Source organism: Fonsecaea pedrosoi, assembly GCF_000835455.1.
Source record: "Fonsecaea pedrosoi CBS 271.37 unplaced genomic scaffold supercont1.4, whole genome shotgun sequence".
Taxonomy (NCBI): domain Eukaryota; kingdom Fungi; phylum Ascomycota; class Eurotiomycetes; order Chaetothyriales; family Herpotrichiellaceae; genus Fonsecaea; species Fonsecaea pedrosoi.
The window spans coordinates 2,373,296-2,399,163 of NW_013550612.1; the positions used below are offsets into that span (position 1 = coordinate 2,373,296).

The window sequence follows — 25,868 nt, forward strand, 5'->3', positions numbered from 1 at the left end:
TCAAAGTGCGATCAACGATCAACGATCCACTGGTGCCACTGTTTCTTGTTTGGCTCGCTTCAACATTCCTTCAATTCCATCTGCTCAATCACCATCGTCCCGTCGTCCTCGACTATCGTCAGTGGCGGGCACAAGCGGGTATCGATCTACCACCACCTTTGAGATTTCGCTTCGGTCTAGTTCATTCTTTTCCCCATCCACCCAATCACTGTTTTTCGGTGCTGCCGTTCTGAACGGCCCAAAACTTGGAATAGATGGCCTAGATCAAGTTGCCAGAGGTGTAGTAACGAAGATGGTGCTGTCTGGCGCCACAATGATCCGATATTGGTTCCCACAATCGCCGCCAACCTGCGAGTTACTTCTACTTGGTGTTTGCTGCTGTGGCTGAAAAATAGACATCAGTAGTAGCTCCTCAGACTATGGTTACCTTGACATGGAGCTCCCCAGAGAGGCCTTCTGCCTTGCCTATGCTGACCACTCGAGTTCCTAGTTGTAAACACCTAATATGTCCTTGAGTCCGAGAGACAGTGTGGCCGAGACCGAGCACCATATTGGACACCTTCTTGACAGTGCCATCCACGTGAAAGACAGGGCAAAGGCAAAGACAAAAGAACTGCTTTCTCCTGCTCAGACTAATGCATCTTCTGGTGAACAAGAGGACATTTTTTCCGATGCAGCGTTCGACCCTGCGAGAGTGCTTCAGCACACATCTCCAAAAGAGAAGAAGTCGACAACTGAAGCACTCCACGATGGTTTCAAGAGCGTCAAATATCTGAGCACACACCCACGACGGGTGATGCGTAGCAAAGCTACTCACATTGCCGCCGGGAAACTTGGAAAACGCCATCCGACCCTGACTGTCGACCAAGATCAGGAACTTTTAGATGCCCACGACGCTCTGGCTCGCGCAGTCTCGAGTGAGCCGTCGGATGCTGACACCAGTGCAGTCACCTCCGAGCTGGATGAAGCCCATCATCGCGTACACAAGATTGAACATCAAAGAGAAAGCTTGCAGACAGCCTGGATACTTGGGCGACACGTTTCCCGTGTTAAGGTTGTTCGTCCGATATCTCGTCCCGAACGGTCTCAATTTAGAAATGGGGAAAGGTTTGAGTGGGAGAGATATCTCGGCTACATGATTCTCTATTACACCCGCAACTTCACGACCGGTTACATCGACGACTTTGATTCCCCACCATTTGATCTTGAAGACCTCGCGCGCATCATTGAACGGATTGCCATCACGTCAGCGCCCTGGCAGTCTTTTTTTGTCGACGTCCGACATATCTACATGTGGAAATCACCCGCTCGGACAGCGAAGTGGCTGGCTGTCTATTGTGTTCTGTGGTACACCCAACATATTGTGGGCTACCTCTACTTTTACATCATCTACTCCACCTTGCGCAACAGGTTCCGCCCGCGCTCTGTACAGGCGGTGCGAGAGAGTGTGAGCAGAGCCTTTGACCGGGAAGCACGCGTACAAGCATGGGGCGAACTTATCCAGAGACATGGACAGCATGACTGGCTGGAACCCTTGTTGGACGAGGTTGGCCCGACTATTCAGCTACAGCTCGGTGACCTGGCGAACTTTCTCGAGATCCTGTTGAACTTCCACCGGTGGGAACGGCCGAACATGACGCTGGCGACGCTCTTCTTTTTCGCTTGCTGTCTTCTTATCACGTTGTGTGCAGACATGGCATTCTGCGTCAAGCTCGTATGGTTCGTAGTTGGCGGCGCATTCTTTCTCACATACCCCATCGCCACCAACTTTCCCAAATACAGGTTGTTATTGTCACATTTCCGATGGGTGTTTTGGGACATTCCCACACATGCGGAACTGGCGGTGCTGAGACTGCAAGAAAAGGCGGTAGAGAAGGACGAGGCTGATTTGACAGAGTTTGAATTGAGGGACACCGATTCTAGCGAGGAAGGGATAGAAGATGAGGACGACGACGACGACGACCAGAGCGAGTCTCCTCCACCGCAGAGACTGGGCGAAAGAGTCTATAAATTCCGAATCTATGACAACGTCAAAGGATGCACGCGCCTGATAGTCTGCAGGACAGGTCTCGCGCTCTATTCCAAGGATGGAGAAGAAGACCGAAACTGGCCGTTTCGCGCTCTCTCCGAGATGCGCAAGCTCGACAGCGTCGACATCCACTCAGACTCAACGCTCAAGAATCTCAAACACCTGCACTCGCGCTCCGCCAAGGCACTGCAACTCTTTTTCCTCGACAACGACGACGCCGACACGGGTCTCACGATCCTCTTAAACCCTGTGGATCGGGACCGCGTCTTCAACCTGGTCCTCGCGTGGAGCGGGCTGAGGTGGCAGTGTTTGCAGATGGAGAGACATAACAGCGCAGCTAGCCAGAGGGGTAACCTAGACAGGGCCATCAAGAGGGCGTTTCATTAAGTTTTTATCCCACACTACGATGACTTCAACAGAGCATAGAGTAAAAGAGGCCAGCGTAGAGACTGTGTTAGTTTTCGCAGTAACATCTTCTATGTACGTCGTCGATAGCCCACTTCGACCATAGACTGGTCCTCTACGACCGTCATGCTATAGCCACGGCACGCCGTTGCAGCCTGGTACACATCACGGGGTCCCTACCGAGACGGCCATCTTCAAGCTCATATTCCATTTTATTTCTTGCCCCCTCGTCACCATTTTAATGTCGATAGGCACCAACCCATCGTCGCCACCAGGCCACGAAATCCACCGTCGAGACATCGATCCCCAACTTCTGCAACTCACCCGTGTCGAGGTGGCAGTCATACGGCCTCAGCGTGCCATCCGGGCCCGGCTTCCCTCCGTCCTTGTCAGGCACGATCCCGTCCATGGGGAGACCCATGATCTCGGCGAATTTCTGGGTGATTTCGTATTTTGTCATGCGGTCCTCGCTGGAGAACTGCAGGATGCGCGGGAGCTCGTCCGGGTGTTGTGCATTTGTGTAGAGTCTGGCGATGTCGAGACACACCCGGGCCACGTCCTCAACATTTGTGGGGTAGCGGATCGCCCAGTCATCCATCTTTATTTTTTCATTCTGCGACTTCCACAGACTGTCCATCAGGATGTTGACCGCTGACTCTTTGTTGTTTTCTCTGGGAGAGGTCGGGCCGTACAGCACGGGGACTCTCAAGACGACGGTGTTTGGGAATTGGAGGACCGCCGTCTCCCCGTCGAGTTTGGTCTGGCCGTACACGTTGGTGGGTTTCGGCGTGTCGGTGGGTTTATAGGGCGCTTGACCCTGCACGCCGGGGAAGACGTAGTCCGTGGAGATGTAGATGAGGAAGGCATCGTGTTTAGCAGCGCAAGAGGCGAGAAGTTCGGTTGCTGTGACGTTCAGTCTGCGTGCTGCTTCTGGGTTCTGAGTGCACGAGGCTGGTTGCCTATCCGCGGCGCCTGTAGCATGTCAGCTATAAATAACTTTGGCAGGCAGCATTTCTGGCAGAGAGGGAAGAGGAGAGGAGGCGGCTTATACAGTGGACGATGACTTGAGGTCTGAGAGCCTTGTGTTAGTAGTTGTTGCTGTAAGCTTTAAAACGCGCGATCTGTAACGAGGCACTCTCATACTTGACCTCGTGGAACAATTTGGTGACGGCATCTGCATCTTGGATGTCCACTTTGCGGACTGCCCCCGATGCGCGGTTGAAGCCTGTCCCGGTTGCGTTCCATCCAGCATCGGAAAAGACCTTGAGCACTTGACGGCCCAGGAATCCAGACGCACCCGTGACGAGCGCGGCTGGCATTTTGGAAGTGGGCGCGGGTAATGAGTGATGCTGAAAGTGGAAGGGTGTAGGTTGAGGGGAGTTGGAGCTTCATACTTTTCGGCGTAGAGGCACAACCAAGGACCTGCTTGTCATCCTCCAAGCCGCAGTTAGTCAGACATACGACAGCCTCTTGTTCTCGACGGTGATGAGGACAGGACCAAAGTGTCCCAAACAATTCACGCTACTAATAACACGGTATTTATGCATAGCGTCCCGTTTTCATATCTCATCCAGCTCAGCCACATCGCAGCTGTTGCCTTTACCTGTTCACGGCCAGTTTCCAGTCTCCTTGCTCCAGCTTCGGCCGTATTATCCACTCTCGTGTGTTCATCCTCTTCTCCATATCTTCGCTCAAGGCGCTGAGATGATGAAAAGGTAAAGTGTTTTGGTTCCAAATATTCCCAAGCGACCCGAAGGCCGAATGGAGTGGTCAAGTAGGTAGTTTTCAACTAGCAAAAAACACAGCTTCGGTTTCTGTACAACATAGACATTAGCATTGAACTCTTAACGATATGAACAAAGACTTAGGTTGAGCTTTGTTGGTGGGAGACATACAAAACCTCATGAGCTGCGTACTGCCCTTGCACTTGGATGGGAAAAAAAAAGAGAAAACGGCGTCGAAGACGCAGGGATGAGGAACTCATACTTATACCCAGGGCGAAAGATTATTCCTTGGCGTTTTCTCCCCGCCAAGCAATGGCACTCAAGGCGCCAAGTTGCTAGTATTAGGCAGCTGTACTAGCGCGTAGTAGGTGGTCGTGGTCCCGCACTTAAACTGCCAAGACATCGACAACTATGTGAGCCATCTGCCTGCCTCGCTGCGCACCTGCGTCAACAATCATGTCGTGAACTCTGATACACTTATGATTGAATGTCGGAGTCGAAGCTGCCGCGAATTTGTTGTATGAAATGGCATTCGGCTTCCAGTACTCGGTAAGCCGGGTCCATCGCCATCGTCCTCACAGAAACGATTTCAAGCAAAGCCCGGAACACTCAAAATACTAAGGCCGTGATCCTGACCTCTCTTTTTGCTTTCTGAATTATCATAAGGCACGCTCGCTGCTGGCCCAAGATGGACAAATACACTCGCTCATCAGCCGCCTCTTCAAGGTCTTCTGGCTCATCGAGGCAGGCACCTGGCCGTGAGACACGGGCCAATCGCTCGCAAAGTCATGCAACCAAGAAGATGCCGGCTCACGAACCCGAGATCATTGTGCTATCTGACTCGGACGAGGAGTCACCGAGTGATCAAAATCCCATTGGAAGCCCTCGAGTTTTAAGGCAAGGATTGACGGGGAACAGTATCACCGAAAAGCCGTTGGATACAGCACAGGAGATGATGACAGAACAGCCACCGCCATCGCTTTCCCCACTGGCACCGACACCAATGCCACCGGCACCTCTCCCGAAGTCCCAAACTCTTGCAAAACCATCGACGACAAGGTCGTCACACACTTCCTCATCAAAGCCACTCGGGACGGGGCGGCGGCACCTACAGACAGTCTCAAAGCCACACCCTCTGTCTGTAATGTCAACACCGCCTTCACCACCTACAGGGTCGACACCACATCCCCCAAGAAATCTCCTATCAAAACGATCGAGGCATCCGCCGCTGCCTTCGACCTCTAAGCGGCCAGCCAATTTATCACCATCAAACTCACCGAAAAAGAAACCCTCAGCAGTACACTCAAACCCAGTTAGCCCGGAGCAAGCGCGGGTACCTCCAGCAGATTTGCCAGGGGCAGGTTCCTCGGAACCTCCACTACCCACGGTTCTTCCCAGCACTCAAGTTTCCGCTCCTGCGCGGCTTCGCGAAGAAAGCGAAGAGCCAGCAGCAGTAAGGCCTCCTGATGGACTATCAGATCCTCAGACCATGCCGTCTACTTCTCTGAGGAAGAGCTTCGTTCCATCTGGAGGCTCAATGCCTGCCAGTGAGCAACTTTCCGAACTCAGGAAGACTGATCTGTCAACAGTTCGCCAAACTCCTGAATCGAGAACCATCAGTCACAAAAAATCACCATCATCATCCAGATTCGCCGTCTCCTCTCCTTCGAGGGAAGACAGACATGAGTCGCATCTTGTTACGCGAAATAAGCAAAAGGACGGCACTCCTAGTGACAACGCAAGGCCACTTCGACATCGCACTGAAAGGTCGAGTCGTGGAGAGGACCGGTCCTCGTCTAAGAGCGTGTCTGGTGATTCGGATGAGGAGAAAGGGACAGGCACAAGCAGCCCGGAATTAATACAAGGACAGTCACTAAGGCTTGCATTTCGTCCAGCGGAATCACGAGATGCACACAGCGAACAGGACAAGCCAACTGGTCAGCAGTCCCAAGAGGACATCGTGATGGAAACGGGGGAAGACAATATTGACAAGGCTTCGTCCCGCATGAGCAAGGACGACCGGTATTCGGACACCGGAAGTATCTCGTCTGGGTCTTCGATACGCTCGGCAGGAGGAAGGACAATCCGTCCCCACGTGAAGATTTTCAAATCGCTGATGGAAAGCTCCCATCAAAAGTTGCGCTCCTCGCAGCAGGCAACCATCCAAGCCGCTCTGCGGCAGATCAGTATCGACGTAATGAAACATCCCGGTCCCAAGCTTGACCCTAATCGTCCAGATCCTTTCGCGGCGCTTACTGCGGAGAGGCGGAGAGCTCAGAAAGACCGGCGACCATCTGCAAAGGGCGATCCTTCGGACCCTTTCGCGGCGCCTACTAAGGAAAAGCGGAGAGCTGGGAAAGACCGGCGACCATCTGCAGAGGAGGACGGCGAACTGCTAAGGCCTCCTCGGAAGCCCCTTGGCGGCGGGGCGCCGATGTTGCCAAAATTCCGGTCCGTTGGCAGGGTGAACGCGAGCTTTCTTGCACCAAACTATCGGACGGCCAATCACAGAGCCTACGACATGGAAGACGAGGCCGAAGATCCAGACGCCAGCAAAAAATACGAAGAGTTTGAAGAACGACACAAGATCGACTTTCCGGGCATGGCGAAACAGCGCGAGTGTCAAGAACTAGTCTGGCTTTGGCGGCCCTGGATCGAAGATATCTTCAGCATGCTTGAAATACAGAGGAGTGATATTCTTTACTTCTACGTGCAAGATCACTTTGAACCCGACAGACAGATCGAGCTCGATTGGCCGGAGGCTTCCCGCCAGGCATGGACAAAAGAGCAAAAGCGTCGGTGCAAGATGTGCGGCCTAGCTGATCCTGAGAGCCGGCAGAGAGATTTAGTTGAGCAATTCGAGCGTCTGCCACGGCCCGACGATCGAAGGCTTGTTTTTGCAGGCCTGCTGGCCTACGCCTTTCATGAGCAGGCTGGGTCAAGTTTGTGGCATATTTCCTTTGGCGAGATAATACAGCCCCAGTATCCGGATTCCCTCACAGCCTCAACGCAAACTTCCGACCTCTGCTTGATCTGTTTTCGCCATAATTGCCCAGATCATGGCGCATATGTGGAGCCCGCAAATGAGGAATCCCCAGACGAGGAATCCCAAGATGACGAACCTCCAGGTGAGGAAGCTCTGGATGAAGAAGCCTCGAACGAAAATGAAGATATGGAAACACCCAGAGCATTCATCAATGATCCGGAAACCGATCGCAACATACGCAAGTTTGTGTCACGGCCGAGTACTAAGCCCAGCGTCGAAGGCGACACCCATCTATGCGGAATCTTCTGCGTGGACCCGTCGACGGGCTTACGACAGCTACTAGGGCGACGACCCGAAGGGTATGTCGGTGGCGCCAAACGGATGCCAGAAAGCTACGTGAGGCCCGTGTTGGCGGATGACGAGTTTTGCTGTTCGTCGTGCTTTTGGGATGTCAACAACCGGCGTGATATCACGGTATCAGAGGTAACATTTCAGCCATTCTTGTCGCAGTCCCAAAAAGCCATGGTCGAAAGTCTTATGCGGTTCTATCTCCACAATCAACGAGGCCCCTGCCTGATCTCGAGAATTATCAAGGACGTGAGCTGCATGATGGTCTTCAATCATATCATTTTCTCTATCTTCCGAGTGAAGCATCCTATTGATCCATCCCTCTCCGATGCCGAGATCAGTCCTACTCAGCCAGAGGCAAGCGCGGTAGCACCCAACCAAAAGAGAAAGAAGAACAAGAAGAATCGGGTGCCAATAATCGATGTATCGAACAGCGCAGAATTACATACGCGTGAACCGTTCGTTCCTTGTTACCACAAAGGACCGTGCCAGGACAACCCGGCATGCTCATGTGCGAAAGCCAAGGTACACTGCGAATGGTTTTGTGGGTGTGACATCGAATGCAAACGGCGTTTTCGAGGGTGCAACTGCAAAGCTAGTGTGAAGAAGACCTGCTTCCAGGACGCCCGGTGCGAATGCTGGAAGTTGAATCGTGAATGCGATCCCCATCTCTGCCTCAAATGTGGCGTGCTTGACGTTCTGGATTCTTACAACAAGTACCGGGTCGACAATCGCCAGGGTCGTTGCAGAAATAACCGGATCCAACTGGGCCTGCCTGCGAAGACAACCAAGGCGCCCAGCCAGGTCCAGGGCTACGGGCTTTACAGCGTAACCAGCATTCCAAGGAGCGAATTTATCGGCGAATATGTTGGTGAGGTGGTCAGTAGACAGGAGGCCGACAGAAGAGGTTCGCTCTACCATCTTCAAAATCAAGAATACCTCTTCAATCTCAACGCGTCTCAGGAGATTGATGCGTCAGTTGTCGGCAACAAGATGAGATTTATGAACAACTCGCAAAAAGACGAGTTCATCAACGTGGAACCCAAAAGTCTACTGTGCAGTGGGCAGGTCCGGATCGGATTATTTGCGAGACGTAATATCCGGGCGGGAGAAGAGCTGCTGTGGAAATACGGCTACAGTGATGAACACGTCAAGAATTTCTGGGAGCCAGGAGACAAGCCTTCTAACGAAAGAGCTCTGATTCCTCTTTCTCATGAACGTCTAGGACGAACCACTGGAACCAATCTGCTTGCAGGAGAGGGCAGCGACGTTGCCCAAGAGCAGCGCAGCCAGTCTCCGGTGGTCGCGCCAGGGCAAAAGCGCAAGAGGGAGGTTTCCGAGAGCACTGAGTCAAGTCCGAGCAACGATGACGAAGAAGAGGCGAACAGCTCAGGGGGGGAGACGGTGCGAGCTCTTGCAAATGTCGAAATCGACGATTCGGAGGATGAAGATTATGAGGGCGAAGACGATGCATCTGGAGAGGATGACCTGGACGAAGAAATAGATAACGGTGGTCGACAGAAAAGAAGAGTAAACGTCAAAAAGCACAACAGAGGCACTAAGGGCCGACGACGATAAAGACAGCAGAAGAACGGAGTCAACGGGAAAACAATGCGCTAGGGCAAGAAACGATGGCAGAGATCCAACACGAAACCAGAATAATCGGGGAAGCATGTCACGCTTCCAGGTGAAGGAGAATACCAACCGTCGCGCATTCTGTTTGCGACGGCGGAGAAGCCCCAGGAAAGGAAATGGCGAGCAGTCCTCCGTCCCTGCTCCGTATGTACCGAGTACGAGGTATACCTTATCTATTCAAGCTCATTGACCATGTGTGGGTCTCTGATGTGCCTCGTGGAGATCGGCCAGGAACAAAGGAAGCTTGCGGCGAATGAAAGGAACCGATGTTCCCTTGCTGGACGGATCAGCACTTATTGCACCTGCAGGGTTTTCGTGACGGGCAATTGATCGCGGTGCTAGCTAAGGCACCTTGTAGGTAGAGGTTAGTTTTCAACAGGACCGACTTAGCCGGGACAGTGGCGGTGCTACAGTACATACCAACCCGTAACTTTAGCGGCCAATATTAGCCTGTTGGGCAGGTTGTTGCTGCAGTGGTGGTGGTGGTGGTAGCTGGACGTCCGCTCCTCTCGTGATGGGTACCCAGCGGTGTCAAAGGTTTTCAGAATAAAGAAAGACGCGTATTGTTTAGACGCTCTTGACGCCTCAGCTTGTTCCTCAGCTTGTTCCATGGAGAGCGAAGTTGATGGGCTGATCTTTTTGATCTTTTGATCTTTTGATCTTTCGATGCAATCCGATGACGTGAGCGGCGTGGACAAAGTGGCTGGCCCCACCAGGGTTGCTCTAGTTACTCGGTGCAGGTTAGGCTCTTGGGCGACTAGCAACAAACCCCCCAGTACCGCCTAGCGCCCCCTTCCAATTGCCACCTGGTACCACCTATCACCACCTAGATTACCAGGGAAGCTACCTACCCAAGGTATGGAGGTGCTTAGCTAGCTGCCCACGGCTGCTTAGCTAGCTGGTTGTTGTAGCGGCTACCCGGCCCTTATTCATCCATCTACATACGAGTAGTTATTTGGTACAAGTGCCTGAATGCTGCATGCTGAACTACCAGATGCCACCCATTTCCCCAAAAGACCAGCTCCAGCTTCAAAAAGCCTGCAGCTTCCCCAAAGCTCAAAGGAGCTTTCAATCCTTTTTTCAAAAAGCTCGATTCTCCCCCTCCCCATCCGTACCTGCGTCTGTCCGCTTGAACATTTCGTCCCCCATCCCGCCAACCTACCTACCTACCATCTCCTTCTCTCTCTGGCCTCATCTCTTGACTGTTTAAGCTTTCCCCAGGCCTGGGTTTTTGGTGAGTCGCGATAATTGTTGATTGCCTTTTTCCATTTGGATTGAAGTGTGAGTGTGGAGGAGGCCTTTCCAACCAGTTGCCTAGGTAAGAAGATGAAGGGTCGCACTATTGTGGCAGTGGAGCTGAGAGAGTGACGATGTGGCGGGCTCAGGTCTCCATCACCATCATCGTCTCCTCCCTGCCTCCCTGCCCTCGCTCTACCTTCGTCACCACTCCAGCAAGTTTGTGACGGAGGCCCAAATTCTGGGGGCTGGAGCGCCTAGGCACACCCCAAAGGCAGCTGGCCGCCACCCCCCAAGCTTGGTCGCCGTCACTGTTGCTCCATCCACGGCTCCCGCGCCATTCCGAGACGTCATTCAGGCCCGAGACTCTTCAAAACTCACCCTTGCACACATCGTATCACCACTACTCCTACATTGACTTTCTCATCTTCTGCATGCTTTCCTCAGGACAACCATCTCAGTCATATTAAGCTGCTGGCACCATTTCCTCTGCATCTACTTCAATATTTGCTAACACAGCATCGCGCACACAGTTGCGCTTAGCTTCTCTCTTGTCTGCTGTGATCAGCGAGCACCCTCCCACCCCTCAGACCACCTCCCCTCAACTCACCTCGACCACCATCAACACCTCAAACTCTACCCGCACCTCTCAGGATGCATCGAACATATTCTATGCGCCAGTCGCGCGCCCCTACAGCTTCTCAGATTGAGAATCCTCCGCCGCCACCGTCTTCCACGAAAAGTGGGCGCCTGTTCGGCCGAGGCAACTTTGGTAATACAATGACCCTGGAAACTGGTGGCTATACACTGCAGCGACCAACGCTGACACAAAGAAAACAGGACATGCTTTCCGAAAGGGCACCGCGGGCGCCTTTGGGCCAGACCTCGCCAAGAAGCTTTCCCAGCTCGTCAAGATGGAGAAGAATGTCATGCGCAGTATGGAATTGGTGGGTCGGGAACGAATGGAGGTCGCTGTAAGTTGCCCGGCTGCGTTTTTGATTCTGTGAGGTGTTCCCGTCTGACCGATCGACCCAACAGCAACAACTGTCCCTCTGGGGAGAAGGCTGCGACGAGGACGTCAGCGATGTGACGGACAAGCTCGGTGTTTTGATCTATGAGATTGGCGAACTGGAAGACCAGTTCGTCGACCGCTACGATCAATACCGTGTGACCATCAAGTCGATCCGCAACATCGAAGCCTCGGTCCAGCCATCGCGAGACCGCAAGCAGAAGATCACGGACCAGATTGCGCAGCTCAAATACAAGGAACCCAATAGCCCTCGAATTGTTGTCCTCGAGCAGGAACTCGTCAGAGCTGAAGCCGAATCATTGGTCGCCGAGGCCCAGCTCTCCAACATTACCCGCGAAAAGCTCAAGGCCGCCTTCAATTACCAGTTTGATGCGATTCGCGAACATTGCGAGAAAGTCGCCATCATTGCTGGCTATGGAAAGCACCTGTTGAGTCTCATCGATGACACTCCGGTCACCCCCGGCGAGACGCGCAATGCGTACGACGGATATGAAGCTTCCAAGGCTATCATTCAGGACTGCGAGGATGCCCTGACCAACTGGGTGTCATCCACGGCCCAAGTTAGCGCGAAGCTTTCCACCCGATCACGAACTCTGAGCCAGAGAAGGAAGGCCAGCTCTCACAAAGGCGAGGGAGTCGATCTCGCAGGTCAAGACCCCCCAATGAAAAACGATCGCGATGGCTGGGTGCCTGCAGGCCAACACGGCGAGTATGAGCAAGAAGAAGAGGAGGAGGAAGAGGAAGAGGAAGAAGAAGAAAGACCACAACAAACCAATGGTGAGTTTCTGGGACCTTGGTGCTTCGATGCGCCGGCTCGCATCAAGAAATTGGACGTGGGAGCCAGGTCGCTAACCTCGGATGCAATAACAGGGCAACACGCCGTGGCCGCTTAGGAGCTGATGGCCATCCCAAACCACCACGAGCCACACTGCGAACGAATCTGGCATGATAAAGGTGTCACGACGATGACGATGAAGATGACGGGGAATGTGGCTGGAGAGGTTTTAAGTGGACGAGATAGCTCCGTGAGGCACCTACTCCGTATTGGATGGCGCAGCAGGAATTCCGGAGTCGATACACGGGCGAGTGGACACAAGCAGACGGATCGTGTCATCGGAGGAATTTGCGCTCCTTTTGTCTCTCTATCTTTTTGAATCCGCGATAATACACCGTCATGGGCGAAATCGTGTGGGGATGCCAAACGTGAGGAAAAGGGAGTCGATGAATGTCAATGTTTGTTCCCGAGCAGTAATAATAATGGATGTAGAATCTGGCGCCTTTGTTGAGGAGGCAATGAAAATGAATGGATCTTTCTTCAGTTTGATGATTACGTACTCGAGCTCATCAGAGCCACACTCTGCCTTGGATTGCCTGTGGGCGTGGCCTGTCATTGATTGATGCCAGGTGGATCGCAGCCCAGTTACAAGTACAAGAATTGTCACCAGTTCGAGTCGCGGGAGAATCACGTGGCATTCAGCTGGAAGGTGATCGCGTGTGCAGCAAACACGCACCACAAGTACGAGTAAAGACATATGTACGAAAATGGCCACCGTCTATAAATAAGAGTCATCACCAATCAATCCCCTTGGTCAGACGCCAGTAGTCCCGCTACGGGACCCTGACAACCCCTGCCACGCCCTGCTTATCCAAGCTAGAGACGAGCACTTGGCACCACAGTTCCTTGTCGTGGTCTTCTGTGGTCCTTTGAGGTCTAAGGCGCTTTCCTCTGATCCTGCTCGCCTAGAACGGCAGGAGGATCACTGGCTTCGATCCTCCTCCCCAGAAGAAATTACTCGTAAGAGAGCAGCAAAGAGGTCCAGCTCTGGCTCGAAACGGAAGCCGCAATTACGGCAGACGACAACTGCCATGTCTGGCCTACATCTTCGCCATCTTACATACCAGCATACCATCACTTACAAACACGGATATAAGGATTTTTAAGAGGACGGGAAGGGCACGGCACATTACGAGGTATCAAACTCCAATATAACCGTACTTGTGCAGGCCACTGATCGTACCACTGATTGTGTCTTACTCGTACAAGTAGTTCAAAGTCGAGCATCGTTTCCCTAGAAGAGCCTTAGTCACGGACAGATTCACCACTTGCGTTTTCCTCTTGTGGAATAATGAGACACAGAAACAAGAGGGGGGAAAGGGAACACATACTGCCGAGTAGTAATAATGATAATGGCCCCCCAATCTGCGCCCATCTTGCGCCAGTCAGCACCACGACGATCACTCCCAGCACATGGAGCAAACGGGGGGATTTCAGCCGCTTGCTGCTTGCTGCGGCTGCGCCATGGCCTCGTGGTGGACTCGCAGGCACAGAAACTACTCCTACGAATACCTCGTATTAATACTCGTACTACTACTTGAGCTTCCCAAAGTTCCCAAGCGTCCAAGTGTCCAAGCGTCCAAGCAACAGCTGAGCCACCAACTCCTCCTCATCCACGGGCTGCTGTGCCACCTGAAAGGAAAATAAGAAGTCTGGACTCATGATGCTTCACGACCTACTCCTCGGACTTTTCCTCACTTGACCTTCAGCTGTTCTACAACAAACTGCTCTTCTTTCTTCTCCTGATTCCCCTCCCTCGGCCACTACGACTCATCTTCATTTTGTACGAATATTACCCATTGCCACCGCTGCTCTCACCATCGCCATCCACTCTCCATCCACCCTGTTAGGATTGGTCCCTGCACGTTATCCGTTTCTGACAACAATTCGCCTATCCTCGAACTGCGCACTGCGGCTGCAAAGCTCCACCTCCACCTAAAACCCTAGCCTGAGTTTCGCTGCGACCGCTAGACTAGCGAGCCTGCAGACTGTTACTGCTACTGCTAAAAAGTTCAAAAACTGCCCCCATAATCTTACGGCCCCCCGATCCAACGACCATCTGTCACATCTCACCGTTGTTCGCCCATTATCTTTCTCTCCTCCCTTTCTTCGGACAGATCAAAAGAAAAGTTGATCTTGTAACCTTTTATTCTTATTCATTTCGAATACCTTGTTGTCACCAAAAGTCTCTCGTTTGCAATTGCATTCGCACTACAAGATCGTAACGGTCTCGAACATTGGCCTCTTTCCCCGCACCCAAAACCGTTTCTCTCCAACAGCCTCAGCTGAACTGAAGTGGAAGGAGCAAACTCGTCTTACTCTCCAGTACACAAACGTCGTCGCAGTCAAGCGAATAGCAGATCAATATGGTCAACGCAGGCCGTGTCTGCTGCATAGCAGCGCCCTTTCTCCTCTCAATAGGTGTACTGGTATGCGTGGTACTGGTCTTCCTTGGGGGTACATATGACCGCAATAAGACACTCGACAATCTATACTTTGTCAAGGTAAGCAGTATTAGAAAGTGGTTCAGGAGCACTCTATCTAACATTTGCGGCCTCTAGATCGACATGACCAACCTCACACTGACGTCCTCCGCAAACCTCCTCGCTGGAGATAACTCCAACAGCACCCTGTTAGGCGGCGCCCTCCAAGCAGCCAAGCAATCCCTGGGTATGAAAGACTACTACACCGTCTACCTGCGCAGCTATTGCAGTTGGAATGGCGACGACACCTATGCAAATTGCACGGACCCGAAATCCTACTTCTGGTTCAACCCGATCAAGATCTGGGGCTTGAACAGCACCGGCGTCCCTGTTGACGACTATCTACCCAAGAGCTTTAGAGACGGAGTGGATGTGTATCATGACGCTTCCAAGGCCATCTTCTACTTGTACATTGGCGCGCTGATTGCCTCGTGCATCACTATCCTTGTGGGCATCTCGGCCATTTTCTCGAGATGGGGTTCTTTCTTTACTACCTTCTGCGCTTCCGCCATGGCGCTCCTTCTCGTTGCAGGATCTATCACCGCCACCGCCGTTTACATCGTCCTAAAGGCCGCCTTGAATAACACTCTGAAGAAGGAATACGGCATTAAGACTACTTTGGGCAGCTCCGTCTTCTCCGTCACCTGGATTGGCAGTGCCTTCGCTGTCGGAGCGGCATTCTTCTGGTTGTTGAGTGTGTGCTGTTGCAGTGGAAGAAGTCCTTACAACCCTGGAAGTAAAGAAGCTAGACGCACAAGAGCAGAGAAGACGCCGTATACGTATGAGAGGGTGGGAAGTCCCTACATGGGCCCAAGTGACCAGCAAAGTGTGCCATTGAACACGCTCGGCCCCCAGCCATATGCGCCGCAAAGAGGTGCCGCTTACGAGCCATTCAGGCCGCAAGGTGTCTGATCACTTTTCCGGGCATCATTTTTGAACAGGATCGGTGTGAGACTTGGTTTCGTTTGAGGCAGGGCTGACTATTGTGGGGTCAGGAAAAAAGGACTCGGAATGATTTGGAGTTGGAGTATATATGCTAGCACTTTGGCGTGCACGACAATCAAGGCATGTAACGATGGAATCAGCGCTGGCTAAAACCAATGTTAAGGGGTTCTATTCTTTCTTTTCTTGACTTGTGTCTTGACTATAACGGGGACAGACAGTACAAAGCCTGCCATCCGGACCACACGGATATTTCGGAGACCAATGCCTATACAAACCTCGATTGGGGTGGTGGTGCCTGGTATTTTTGTGGGTGGGGAGGGAGCGGCTCACGCAGGAGTTATCTGCATGGGCTCGTTGGGCCGGTGGACGTCCGTTGGTTTGTACGGGGTACAAGGTAATGCGCCACACGTGGAAAGCCATGGTTCTGCATGTTGCGATGAAGATGAAAATGAATATGAGCATGTTTGGAGGAGATGAAGATGGAACACGCTTAGAGAAGATCAACCTCAGCTTGCAGAAGAAGAGAAGAAAGAAGGTTAAAAGAATGGAATGTCGAATAGGTATCGAGTGGAGGTACCCTGGATACTAGGTAGGTATGGAGCAAGAATGGAGCAAAGTATAGAGCGAGGAAGGAGTACGGAGTACTTGAGCACTAAGGTATGATACTCTATTATTATATTTTATATTCATGTTAGAGATGTTGTTGAATTGTGATGGTTCTGATTTATTGATGGAGGTATTTCTTTATTTTCTCCCCCTCCTCTCTTCGGTCTCGAGTCTCTTTTTGAATGGGCCTGTCGAACCCAGGGAATTTCATCGTGGAAAAGAATACGCCACGCTCCTGGAGCTATTGAGTACAGGAGGACAAGAGTACAGGAGGACAAGAGTACAGGAGGACAAGAGTACAGTATGAGTATGAACATGTCCATGAACATCTATGGACTATACTGCAGATGCTCGGGATACCTCGTATTGACGTCTGGGTTTACTCGACCACCCCCCTCCACCCTTCACGCGGCTTATATCCCACGAGGTCTTCGTCGTTGGCCACCTCGGCGGCGGTGCGTCCCGTCAGCACGCTGACTTCGACCTCTCTGCCCAAGACGTGAAAGGAGGGAAAGCCGCCCAGGGTCTCTGCGTGGTTTTGTCGTTGTTGTTCTTCTTCCTTTACATTCGGGGACCTGTCGCTTCGGGTTCTCGTCTTTGACGCTGGTTCTGATGCCGATGACACTACTGCCGTCGACGATGGACGTCGTTTTGCTTCGGGTAAAGATGGGGACAAGCGCGGTCGCTCCCATATCTTCCGCCCAAATGCGGTCTGGTTCGTGGGGCGGAAGCCACACGCAGCGCGGTCAAGCGAGAGGAACCACCTGCGTTGGTGGATCGAGTTGATACTGTTGGTTGCGCCGGGGTAAGCGTTGTTGCGGCGGATCCGGGCTTCTTCTTCGTCTTCGTCGTAGTCGTGCTCCGGGTCTGCTTTCGTAGGCTGGCGGGATATCCTAGTTGGTGTGGACTCGTGTACTTGTATGACAGACTCCGAGAGTCTCGGACGTGGTGGAGATGCAGTGCGTAGGAGGGAGGACACACTTCGACGTAGCATGGGAGACCGTCCCGCACGGTGGCGGTGTTGGCGGTCGAGGTCGGAATCTGAGCCTGAGGTCATCTCGGCCGCCACTGGGGATTTTGCTCGGTCTGAATCTGTCGTGTCAAGTTCCTCCGCCCTCAATCTCCGGCGCGCTGAAGCGGTCGAGTTCTGATTGTTCCTTTTCCGTCGCTTAAAGGCCGGTGCCTCGGGTTGTGTAATCCGGTTGTTGTCGTGAGTGAGTCTCAGGCTCAGAGTGTAGTTCCTCGGTAGCCGTGTGCCGTGCAGACGGAGCTTGATCTTGCGATTCTGAAACGCGCGGTGCAGTTTCGATGGCTCCGACTCTGCGTTTTCTCGTGATGTCAAGTCGCTGTCGCTGTCGCTGTCCGCGTCCGAATCCTCGGTGGCTGTTGTGTCGTCCGCAGCGCTGGCCTTACCCGACGAAGACTCATAAGGTAATACTTCATATTCACCAGTATCCCAGAGCAGCATCGTACCCGTCTCATGAGAGGCGGTCTCGATCAGATGGTTCCACAGGTTATGAACTCGAGTCTCGGTAGCGTTGCGGTTCAATCTACTACTGTTCGGGTCACCGGGAAGGCCGTACATGATAGCGAAGCTGATTGAGCTCGTCGCATTACATTGCAACCGGAGATCATAATGGGTTCCTGCTATCGGGTGGTCGTGCTGATGGACAACGAAATGGTGCCCTCTGTCGTTGAGATTTCGACGGTACAGAGCTAGCCAGTCGGAGTGGGAGAGACGAGGTGTTCCTGCGCAGGGTGGACGTGTCGCCGCGAAGAGTTTGGAGGAGAAGAAAGACACATGATCTTGGATTTCAAGTCGACCGGCCTCAACGGCTGCTGTAGTCACCGCCTTAGTAGTCAATAGATTCGTAGAATCGGGATAAGTGTGCGATTTGCGACTCAGGCGCGGCGTCCTAGCGAGGGGAGGGGAGATCGACCGTTGCAGGGAGGATGGTAAAGTGAGATCCGAGTTGGAGATTACCCTTCTGGGGCTTGTTGTTGGTTCGTCTATAGCTGCATCAGGGTTGCGTCTCTTCATCAATGCTGGCTATACAATATCTCACAAATTAATCGACAGCAAGGATCGTCCGAAAGAGGAAAGCCGTAGACTGAGATCCATTTCGGTGTACCAAGCATGATGTCATTCCAAAGCTACAATTCCGCTTGCTGACAAAAAATCCATGTGCACCGCTGGTTGGTTGGCCGCGATTTGCATTCCGTCCTTCTCTTTCGCTTACCCAAGGATTGGATAACCTCTTCCACTCGCTGACCTCGAGCTGTTTACTCCTTCTTGCCTGACCATCGACTTACAAAGTCGACCATAATGCGCCCAAGAGGCTGTTCTCGATGCGTCCACCATGCTCTACCAATAACACCAGGTCTAAGTATATAAGTTTCGTTCCCTCTCGATGTTCTCCAACTTGGCCCATCAAAAAACCACACTCTTCATAACATCAACAGCACTTCTTACAGCAGTCGCAGCGATTTTCATGCTCAGCACCAGCGCAAATACCAATACCATCCACAACACACAAGACCCTATGAGAGCAGCCACCGCGCTGAAAGCAACCATGTCGAACCTATCCCACGCAAAGATCGTCCCCCGCCCTTCCAGCACTCGGGGCGCAGCCAACCATGGCTGGCTCGACACCAAACACACCTTCTCCTTTGCCAGCTGGCACGATCCCAGATACACCCAATTCGGATCGCTGAGGGTATTGAACGAAGATCGCGTCATGCCTGGCGAGGGCTTCCCCACACATTTCCATCAAAACGCCGAAATCTTCTCCTATGTCTTGTCGGGTGAACTGACCCACCGCGATTCGATGCAAAAGAAGGGTGCAGAGTCTCAAGACAAGGACAAATTCTTCCGCCTCCACCGCGGAGATGTGCAGTTCACCACGGGTGGAAGGGGCATTTCTCACAGCGAATACAACGAACACAACAAAGATTGGGTGCACTTTCTCCAGATCTGGGCCCTGCCGTGGAAGAGAAACCTGCCCCCCATCTACCACACCAGCACGTTCTCGGAAGAAGACAAGCGCAAAGATTTTGTCACCATCATCACTCCATTGAAGGCGGGCCCCAAAGCGACACTGGAAGAGGAGAAGGCAGCCATTCCCACCAAGGAGGGCACCATACCCATTCATGCCGATCTTGTCTTCAGTGCAGGCATCATCCCGGTCAACAATGCATTCAATTACCAGGTTGGCGGCGGTGATGTTGTCACGTCCAAATCCGACCGAAAAGTATACATCCACTTACCAGAAACAAAAGGTGGAAAAGCCAAGGTCCGGCTGGACGGACGAGAAGACGCCATTCTTAAGGAAGGAGATGGCGCGTATGTGAGTCATGTCAATGCAGGTGATGTGCTCAAGGTTGAAAGCATTGGCGACGCAGAGGCCGAGGTTGTGGTTATCGACTCGGAGTAAAAGGGATAAAAGGGACACCAAAAGGAAATGGATAAATGGGGAGATTGGAGTACAGGTTTCTTGAGCAGAACATTTATGTAGCGCACAAATTGTCCATGAATACTTGGGATGTCTTGTTCCTAACAATGTCGTTTCTCCCTAGAAAGTGGTGCCTGCGCCCAGCATATCGTTGACACATGGTGTAGAAACTCCATATCAGGGTGAGTCATTGGGAACTCTGTAGGGTCAGGGATCTGCAACTAGCGAGAAGGGTACGTACATTCTCTACCAATAGGTGTTGGAGACGGATGGCAAGGATGGTGGAGGTTGAAGACGGACTCTTGACGCGGAGCTCGCTTCGCCTCCACCGACGACGTAGTTACGAGCGAAAAGCTATCGACCTGCCCAATCTTGTTACGCCTCTCCGAATACGAAATTTATCCTTTCTCTACCGCTATCGTTATACACCCGTCACCTCAGACAGAACCTGGACAATGACTTGACCTGGCTCCAGACAGTTCTCTGGTCACATTTTACAGTTGTTGGTGTTGGTGAAGTTGCATCCTTCCGGCTTTGGCCCTGGCACTAAGAATTCCATCACGTTGCGCTTCTGCCATTAAAAATTCTGCATCGTCTCTCCTCTGCTCAAAACTGGAACATAAAGTCTGCCATACGTCTTCCTGTCATCATAGTCACTGTTTGTGTCGAGTACCATGTCCTGCACATACCTAGCTCTCTAATCGGACCGCATTGGCCTGTCCCATCATGACTGCGCATCATTCGTCAACTTCTGCTGCAGTCTCAATAGCATGTCTGGCTGTTGTCGGCGCCATCTCAATCCCAGCACTTCGTCAGGTCCTCCTGCGCATTCGAGCGAAGAAAGACCATTATCAAGAGCTTTTGGGATCTTATGAGGATAAAGACGGAAAGGCGACGGAGGAATCTCAACGAGCATATTCCGACTTCGTCGTTCGATTGATACTAATCATAATTTCTACCATTGCTTTTCTCGATGCTCTGGGTACCGCAGTACTGACAACTACTCGTCCGCATCTATCTCTTACCGTCGAACAATGGCTTCAATTTGCAACCTGGGTGAGTCTGGCGATTGATACTGCATGGTCGAGAGTCGTAACGTCTAATTTGTTTTAGTTTCTGGTCTTGTTCCAAACTGTTGCCATCTATGTTACACCTTCCTCCAAGCACCGATATCGTCTTGGGATCTTTACAAGCTTCTCCAGCCTGCTCATTGCCATCGCTGTAGCTGTGGAGAATATATCCCTATGGCAGTCGAAAGTCACTCCACTGCCGCGCAACGTCCACCTCACACTATCACTTGTTCAATTCATCTGTGGAATCCTCCTTCTCTTCGCAGGCCTGTCGATTCCTCGGCGGCCTGATGTCTATTGGAATGACAAGGTGGTCGACCGACAAAATACAGTTGCCGCCCTATCAAAGCTCACCTTCTCTTGGGCTTCAGCGATCCTATCGTTTGCGGCCAAGAACAAGGGCCTTGACTATGATGATCTCTATGAGATCGACCACGACACCCGTTCTCGAGAATTAAGAGCCCACTTCGAGGCCGTGGGCCGCAAAGACAAACTCTGGAAGACGCTCTTCTGGGCACACAAATGGTCTTTCATTCAGCAGTGGGTTATACAAGCGACATGTTCCATCACGGATTTTCTACCCCAACTTGCCCTCTACTTTATCCTGCGTACACTTGAAGCCCGAGATGAAGGTGAAGATGTGGCGCTCACGTCATGGCTATTGGTGATCGGCCTTGGTTTGTCCATCACCTTTTCATCCTGGCTCGAGGCTTGGATGTTCTTTATCACATTCATGAAGATCGGCGTGCCAATTTACGAACAACTGTCCGCTGTCGTGTTTGGAAAAGCTATTCGACGAAAAGACGTCAAAGGCACAGGCAAGAAGCAGGAAGGAGAAGAGGCCAAAGGAAATTTGAACGGTGACGTCGTAGTCAACACCGACGCCGGCCACAAGGGAGAAGATCGAACTCCGGAAGAGGACGAAGAGGGAGACTTTCAGAAGTCGAAGCAAAGCACCATCAACTTGGTCGGTGTCGACTCGAAGCGCATCGCGGACTTTGCGACGTTCAACTACGTCTTTCTGGGATCTGCCATCAAATTTATATTTGCCATCGGCTTCTTGTCAAAATTGATAGGACCTATTCCGTTACTCGCTGGACTGGCGGCTCCCGCATTGATCACCCCCATCAACATCATGGCTGCCAAACGATATGCCACTGCCCAAGACGACCTGATGAAATATCGCGATCAGAAGATGGCAGTAGTGACCGAAGCTCTGCAGGGCATCCGTCAAATCAAGTTCAGTGCCCTTGAAAGGGACTGGTACGCAAAGATCCTTGAGACGCGGAGAAGGGAGCTGAAGACCCAATGGCGAGTTTTTGTGTATGACACTACACTGATCAGTATTTGGATTTTCGGACCCGTCATGCTGGCGGCTGTGTCCCTCACGACATACGTGTTGATCTACAAGCAATTGACTGCGTCAGTGGCTTTTACGACCATTTCCGTCTTTGAAGCTATTGAAATGACGTTGGCCGTTATTCCAGAAATGATCACAGATCTTCTCGATGCCATTGTGTCTGCAGGTCGGGTTCAGGAGTACCTCGACGCGCCCGAAAGAATCGACGGCACCAAGCCTGGAGACACTGTGGTCTTCAAAGACGCTACAATTTCTTGGCCATCGGACAACCCAGACAACGAGGAAGGCCAGTTCGCTTTGCGCACCTTGAACCTCGTCTTCCCCAAGAACGAATTGAGTGTCATATCGGGTCGCACAGGGTCTGGGAAGAGCTTGCTACTAGCCTCCATTATCGGTGAGGCAGAGGTTCTTGCGGGCGAAATCTTCGTCCCCAAACCACCGCCCGCTGACCAGCGATACGACTCGCTTGCAAACAGGAGTAACTGGGTAATTGAATCGTCTATCGCCTATGTCGCTCAAATACCCTGGATCGAGAACGCCACTATCCGAGACAACATCCTATTTGGACTTCCTCTGGACAACGACCGATACCAAAAGGTTTTGCATGCCTGTGCTCTGACAAAGGACTTGGAAATGCTGCCGGATGGGGAACTTACTGACATTGGTGCCAATGGCATCAATCTGAGCGGCGGGCAGAAATGGCGGGTCTCATTTGCTCGCGCCCTGTACTCGAGAGCTGGTATTATGGTGCTGGATGATATCTTTTCAGCAGTGGACGCCCATGTTGGTCGACATCTGTTCGAGCAAGCGCTCGTAGGAGAGCTGGGCCGGAATAGAACGAGAATACTGGTGACGCACCACGTCGCCCTGTGTCTCCCAAAAACAAACTACAGCGTCCTATTGTCCAACGGCACCGTTGAACAAGCAGGCAGAACGGAGGAATTGCGGCGTACTGGGAAACTCAAAACGATCCTCGCCGAGGAAGGCGAAGCAGACCGAAAGAAGGACGAGGAAGAAGATGCGGTCGAAAATCTCACCGTTGACGACGGCGGCGGCCTCCAGAAGTTGTTGACCAACCACTCACGCCGTTCGAGACGCAAATCTGCTCTTAGCGATGTGGGCGACAATCTGATGCGGCGTCCATCGCGCGCGAGTCTCAATGACGCGAAGCAGAGCCGCGACCCGCCAAAGAAGTTTACAGAAGAAGAGAAGCGAGAGACCGGTGCTGTGAAGTACAGGATCTACGCCGCCTATTTCAAGGCTTCTGGCGGGTTTGGTTATTGGTTGTTCATCCTCGCCGTCTTTGGTATTTGGGTAGCCGTCTACCTGGGCAGGTCGTACTGGATTAGTGTGTGGACGAGATCGTACCGCACGGAGACGGAGCATATCTTTCCCCAGAGGCTGGTTTCACAGTCTCTAAGTACCTTCTATCACCACCTCCACTCGGAATTCTCTACTGCGGCTATTGATGCGAACCTTCGATATTACTTGGGCGTCTACCTTGGTATCTCCCTTGTCGCCTGGCTGATTGGCACAATTCGCTACTTTCTCGTCTTTATAGCCTCAATCCGCGCCTCCAAGATCCTTTTTGAAGCACTCGCCTTCGCCGTTCTCCGCGCTCCTCTACGATGGCTTGATACCGTGCCAGTCGGACGTATCCTCAACCGCTTCACTTCCGACTTCAACATGCTCGATTCGCGCATAGCTATGGATTTGGCGTTTATGCTCCACAACATGATGCACGTTTTGTCAGTCGTGATTGCAGGACTATTCGTGTCGCCGTTCATGATCGTCTTTGCCGTCGGACTGCTTTCGATCTCCATGTATTACGCACTGCGTTATCTCGCTGGTGCACGGGAGGTGAAGAGATTGGAGAGCAATGCCAAGTCTCCCGTCTTTGAGCAATTTGGCTCGGTGCTCATGGGCATTGGAACAATCCGTGCATTTGACAAGTCTGACACATACCTCGACAAGATGTACACCAAAATTGACCGACATTGTCGCGCGTACTGGCATCTGTGGCTGTTCAATCGCTGGATGGGGTGGCGGTTGAACATGGTTGGTGCCTTATTCGCAGCTATCACGGCAGCCCTTATTGTGTCCATCACGAGCATTGACTCCAGTCTTGCCGGATTTGCCCTGAGTTTCGCACTCGGAATGAGCGAAGGTGTGATCTGGTTCCTGCGACAGTACTCGAACGTGGAGTTGGACATGAACGCCACCGAGAGAATTGTGGAGTATAGCAACATTACTACCGAGAGTCAAGGTGGCGTGGACGCACCAGCGGCGTGGCCCACCGAGGGCAATCTCGAGGTCAGCGATTTGGTAGTTGGCTACGCGCCTGACCTGCCACCAGTATTGAAAGGGTTGACATTTAGAGTGACCAAAAATCAGCGAGTAGGCGTTGTCGGACGCACGGGCGCGGGAAAATCTTCGCTCACACTTGCCTTGTTCCGATTCCTCGAGGCCCGAAGCGGGAGCATCTTCATTGACGGAATAGACATCTCCAAGATCAAGCTGTACGATTTGCGTTCGAGGCTGGCGATCATTCCACAAGACCCAGTCCTCTTTTCGGGGACGGTCAGGAGCAACCTCGACCCGTTCGAGCAACAAACAGATAAGGAGCTGAAAGATGCCCTGGCGCGGGTGCATTTGATTTCGTCCACCACGGCTTCATCATCGGCTGTGGCTAGTGGAAGTGTTACACCCATCTTAGATCAGCACGACGCCGAGGAGGGAGGGCAAACCAACACCAATATCTTCCGCAGCCTCTCGTCTAAGATCTCCGAAGGTGGCTTAAACCTCTCCCAGGGACAACGACAACTTCTCTGTCTCGCCCGGGCGATCGTCTCTCGACCCAAAATCATGGTCTTGGACGAGGCAACGTCGGCGGTGGACATGGAGACGGACGCCCTGATCCAGCGCAGCATCCGCGAGGAGTTTACGGACAGCACGTTGATCGTGATTGCGCACAGGCTGAGCACGATTGCAGACTTTGACAAGATCCTGGTCATGGGAGAAGGAAAGGTGCTCGAGTTTGACGGTCCCCGGGAGTTGATGGGCAAGAAAGGAGGCGTGTTTAGAGGCATGGTCGAGATGAGTGGTGAAAGGGCGGAGCTAGAGAGGATCATGGGGATTGGTGGTGGCGGCGCGAAAGGGCAAGATCTGCAACCCGAGCCAGAGCAGGAGCAAGAAGATCATCGAGCAGTCACAGGAGGAGGAAATCCTGCTCCCCATTCTAGCGACACCACCACCACCACCACCACCACCACCACCAACAAGCCAAGCACCAGCGGTACGAAGAAGAACGACCAGGAGGACGACGACAACCCAGAGCATGGATGGGGAATTTAACCCCGAAACCAGCATTCACCCAACATCACGACCACCAACCCAAAAGTTACAGCAAGGGAATGAGGTAGATACAGGTACCTAAGGTAGGTATGTCTGTTGACGGAAGGAAAAAAAAAGGGGGGGGGGGGGGGAAATTGTCCCAAAAGTAAGCCCTCAGAAGTGGAATGCTTTTTCTGTGAGCACCGAGTGAGTAATCATGAGTACATAGTAGACTAAAAGGATTTCGAAAAATTGGCATGTTAAAGGCGAGGCACGATATGGCGCGGCATGGTCTGGTCCGGTCTGGTCTGGCGTGGCTGGGATATGGAGTTACCGTTAGTTCTGAATGATGACAACGGTATGAATTGTATGAATCATACAATATGATATC

At 52.3% G+C, this 25,868-nt stretch overlaps 8 protein-coding genes across 8 annotated transcripts; 6 read left to right on the forward strand and 2 right to left on the reverse strand.

Annotated features, from left to right (window-relative positions):
- Positions 1 to 505: 505 nt before the first annotated feature.
- Positions 506 to 2,416, forward strand: Z517_06662 (uncharacterized protein; the record flags this gene model as incomplete). The annotated part of the gene is made up of 1 exon (XM_013428401.1): positions 506 to 2,416. The coding sequence occupies one exon, from the start codon at positions 506 to 508 to the stop codon at positions 2,414 to 2,416; it is 1,911 nt and encodes a 636-aa protein (XP_013283855.1).
- A 256-nt stretch (positions 2,417 to 2,672) lies between these two features.
- On the reverse strand, positions 2,673 to 3,753 carry Z517_06663 (dTDP-4-dehydrorhamnose reductase; the record flags this gene model as incomplete). The annotated part of the gene is made up of 3 exons (XM_013428402.1): positions 2,673 to 3,406; positions 3,486 to 3,505; positions 3,578 to 3,753. The coding sequence occupies 3 exons, from the start codon at positions 3,751 to 3,753 to the stop codon at positions 2,673 to 2,675; spliced, it is 930 nt and encodes a 309-aa protein (XP_013283856.1).
- A 1,093-nt stretch (positions 3,754 to 4,846) lies between these two features.
- Z517_06664 (uncharacterized protein) lies at positions 4,847 to 9,070 on the forward strand (the record flags this gene model as incomplete). The annotated part of the gene is made up of 1 exon (XM_013428403.1): positions 4,847 to 9,070. One exon carries the CDS (start codon positions 4,847 to 4,849, stop codon positions 9,068 to 9,070), a length of 4,224 nt encoding a protein of 1,407 aa, XP_013283857.1.
- Positions 9,071 to 11,017: 1,947 nt separating this feature from the next.
- Z517_06665 (uncharacterized protein) lies at positions 11,018 to 12,286 on the forward strand (the record flags this gene model as incomplete). Its single annotated transcript, XM_013428404.1, has 3 exons — positions 11,018 to 11,135; positions 11,204 to 11,337; positions 11,402 to 12,286. The coding sequence occupies 3 exons, from the start codon at positions 11,018 to 11,020 to the stop codon at positions 12,284 to 12,286; spliced, it is 1,137 nt and encodes a 378-aa protein (XP_013283858.1).
- A 2,308-nt stretch (positions 12,287 to 14,594) lies between these two features.
- Positions 14,595 to 15,623, forward strand: Z517_06666 (uncharacterized protein; the record flags this gene model as incomplete). The annotated part of the gene is made up of 2 exons (XM_013428405.1): positions 14,595 to 14,732; positions 14,790 to 15,623. 2 exons carry the CDS (start codon positions 14,595 to 14,597, stop codon positions 15,621 to 15,623), a joined length of 972 nt encoding a protein of 323 aa, XP_013283859.1.
- Positions 15,624 to 16,641: 1,018 nt separating this feature from the next.
- Positions 16,642 to 18,303, reverse strand: Z517_06667 (uncharacterized protein; the record flags this gene model as incomplete). The annotated part of the gene is made up of 1 exon (XM_013428406.1): positions 16,642 to 18,303. One exon carries the CDS (start codon positions 18,301 to 18,303, stop codon positions 16,642 to 16,644), a length of 1,662 nt encoding a protein of 553 aa, XP_013283860.1.
- Positions 18,304 to 18,835: 532 nt separating this feature from the next.
- Z517_06668 (uncharacterized protein) lies at positions 18,836 to 19,696 on the forward strand (the record flags this gene model as incomplete). The annotated part of the gene is made up of 1 exon (XM_013428407.1): positions 18,836 to 19,696. One exon carries the CDS (start codon positions 18,836 to 18,838, stop codon positions 19,694 to 19,696), a length of 861 nt encoding a protein of 286 aa, XP_013283861.1.
- Positions 19,697 to 20,440: 744 nt separating this feature from the next.
- On the forward strand, positions 20,441 to 25,498 carry Z517_06669 (uncharacterized protein; the record flags this gene model as incomplete). Its single annotated transcript, XM_013428408.1, has 2 exons — positions 20,441 to 20,770; positions 20,828 to 25,498. 2 exons carry the CDS (start codon positions 20,441 to 20,443, stop codon positions 25,496 to 25,498), a joined length of 5,001 nt encoding a protein of 1,666 aa, XP_013283862.1.
- Between the last annotated feature and the right edge of the window lie 370 nt (positions 25,499 to 25,868).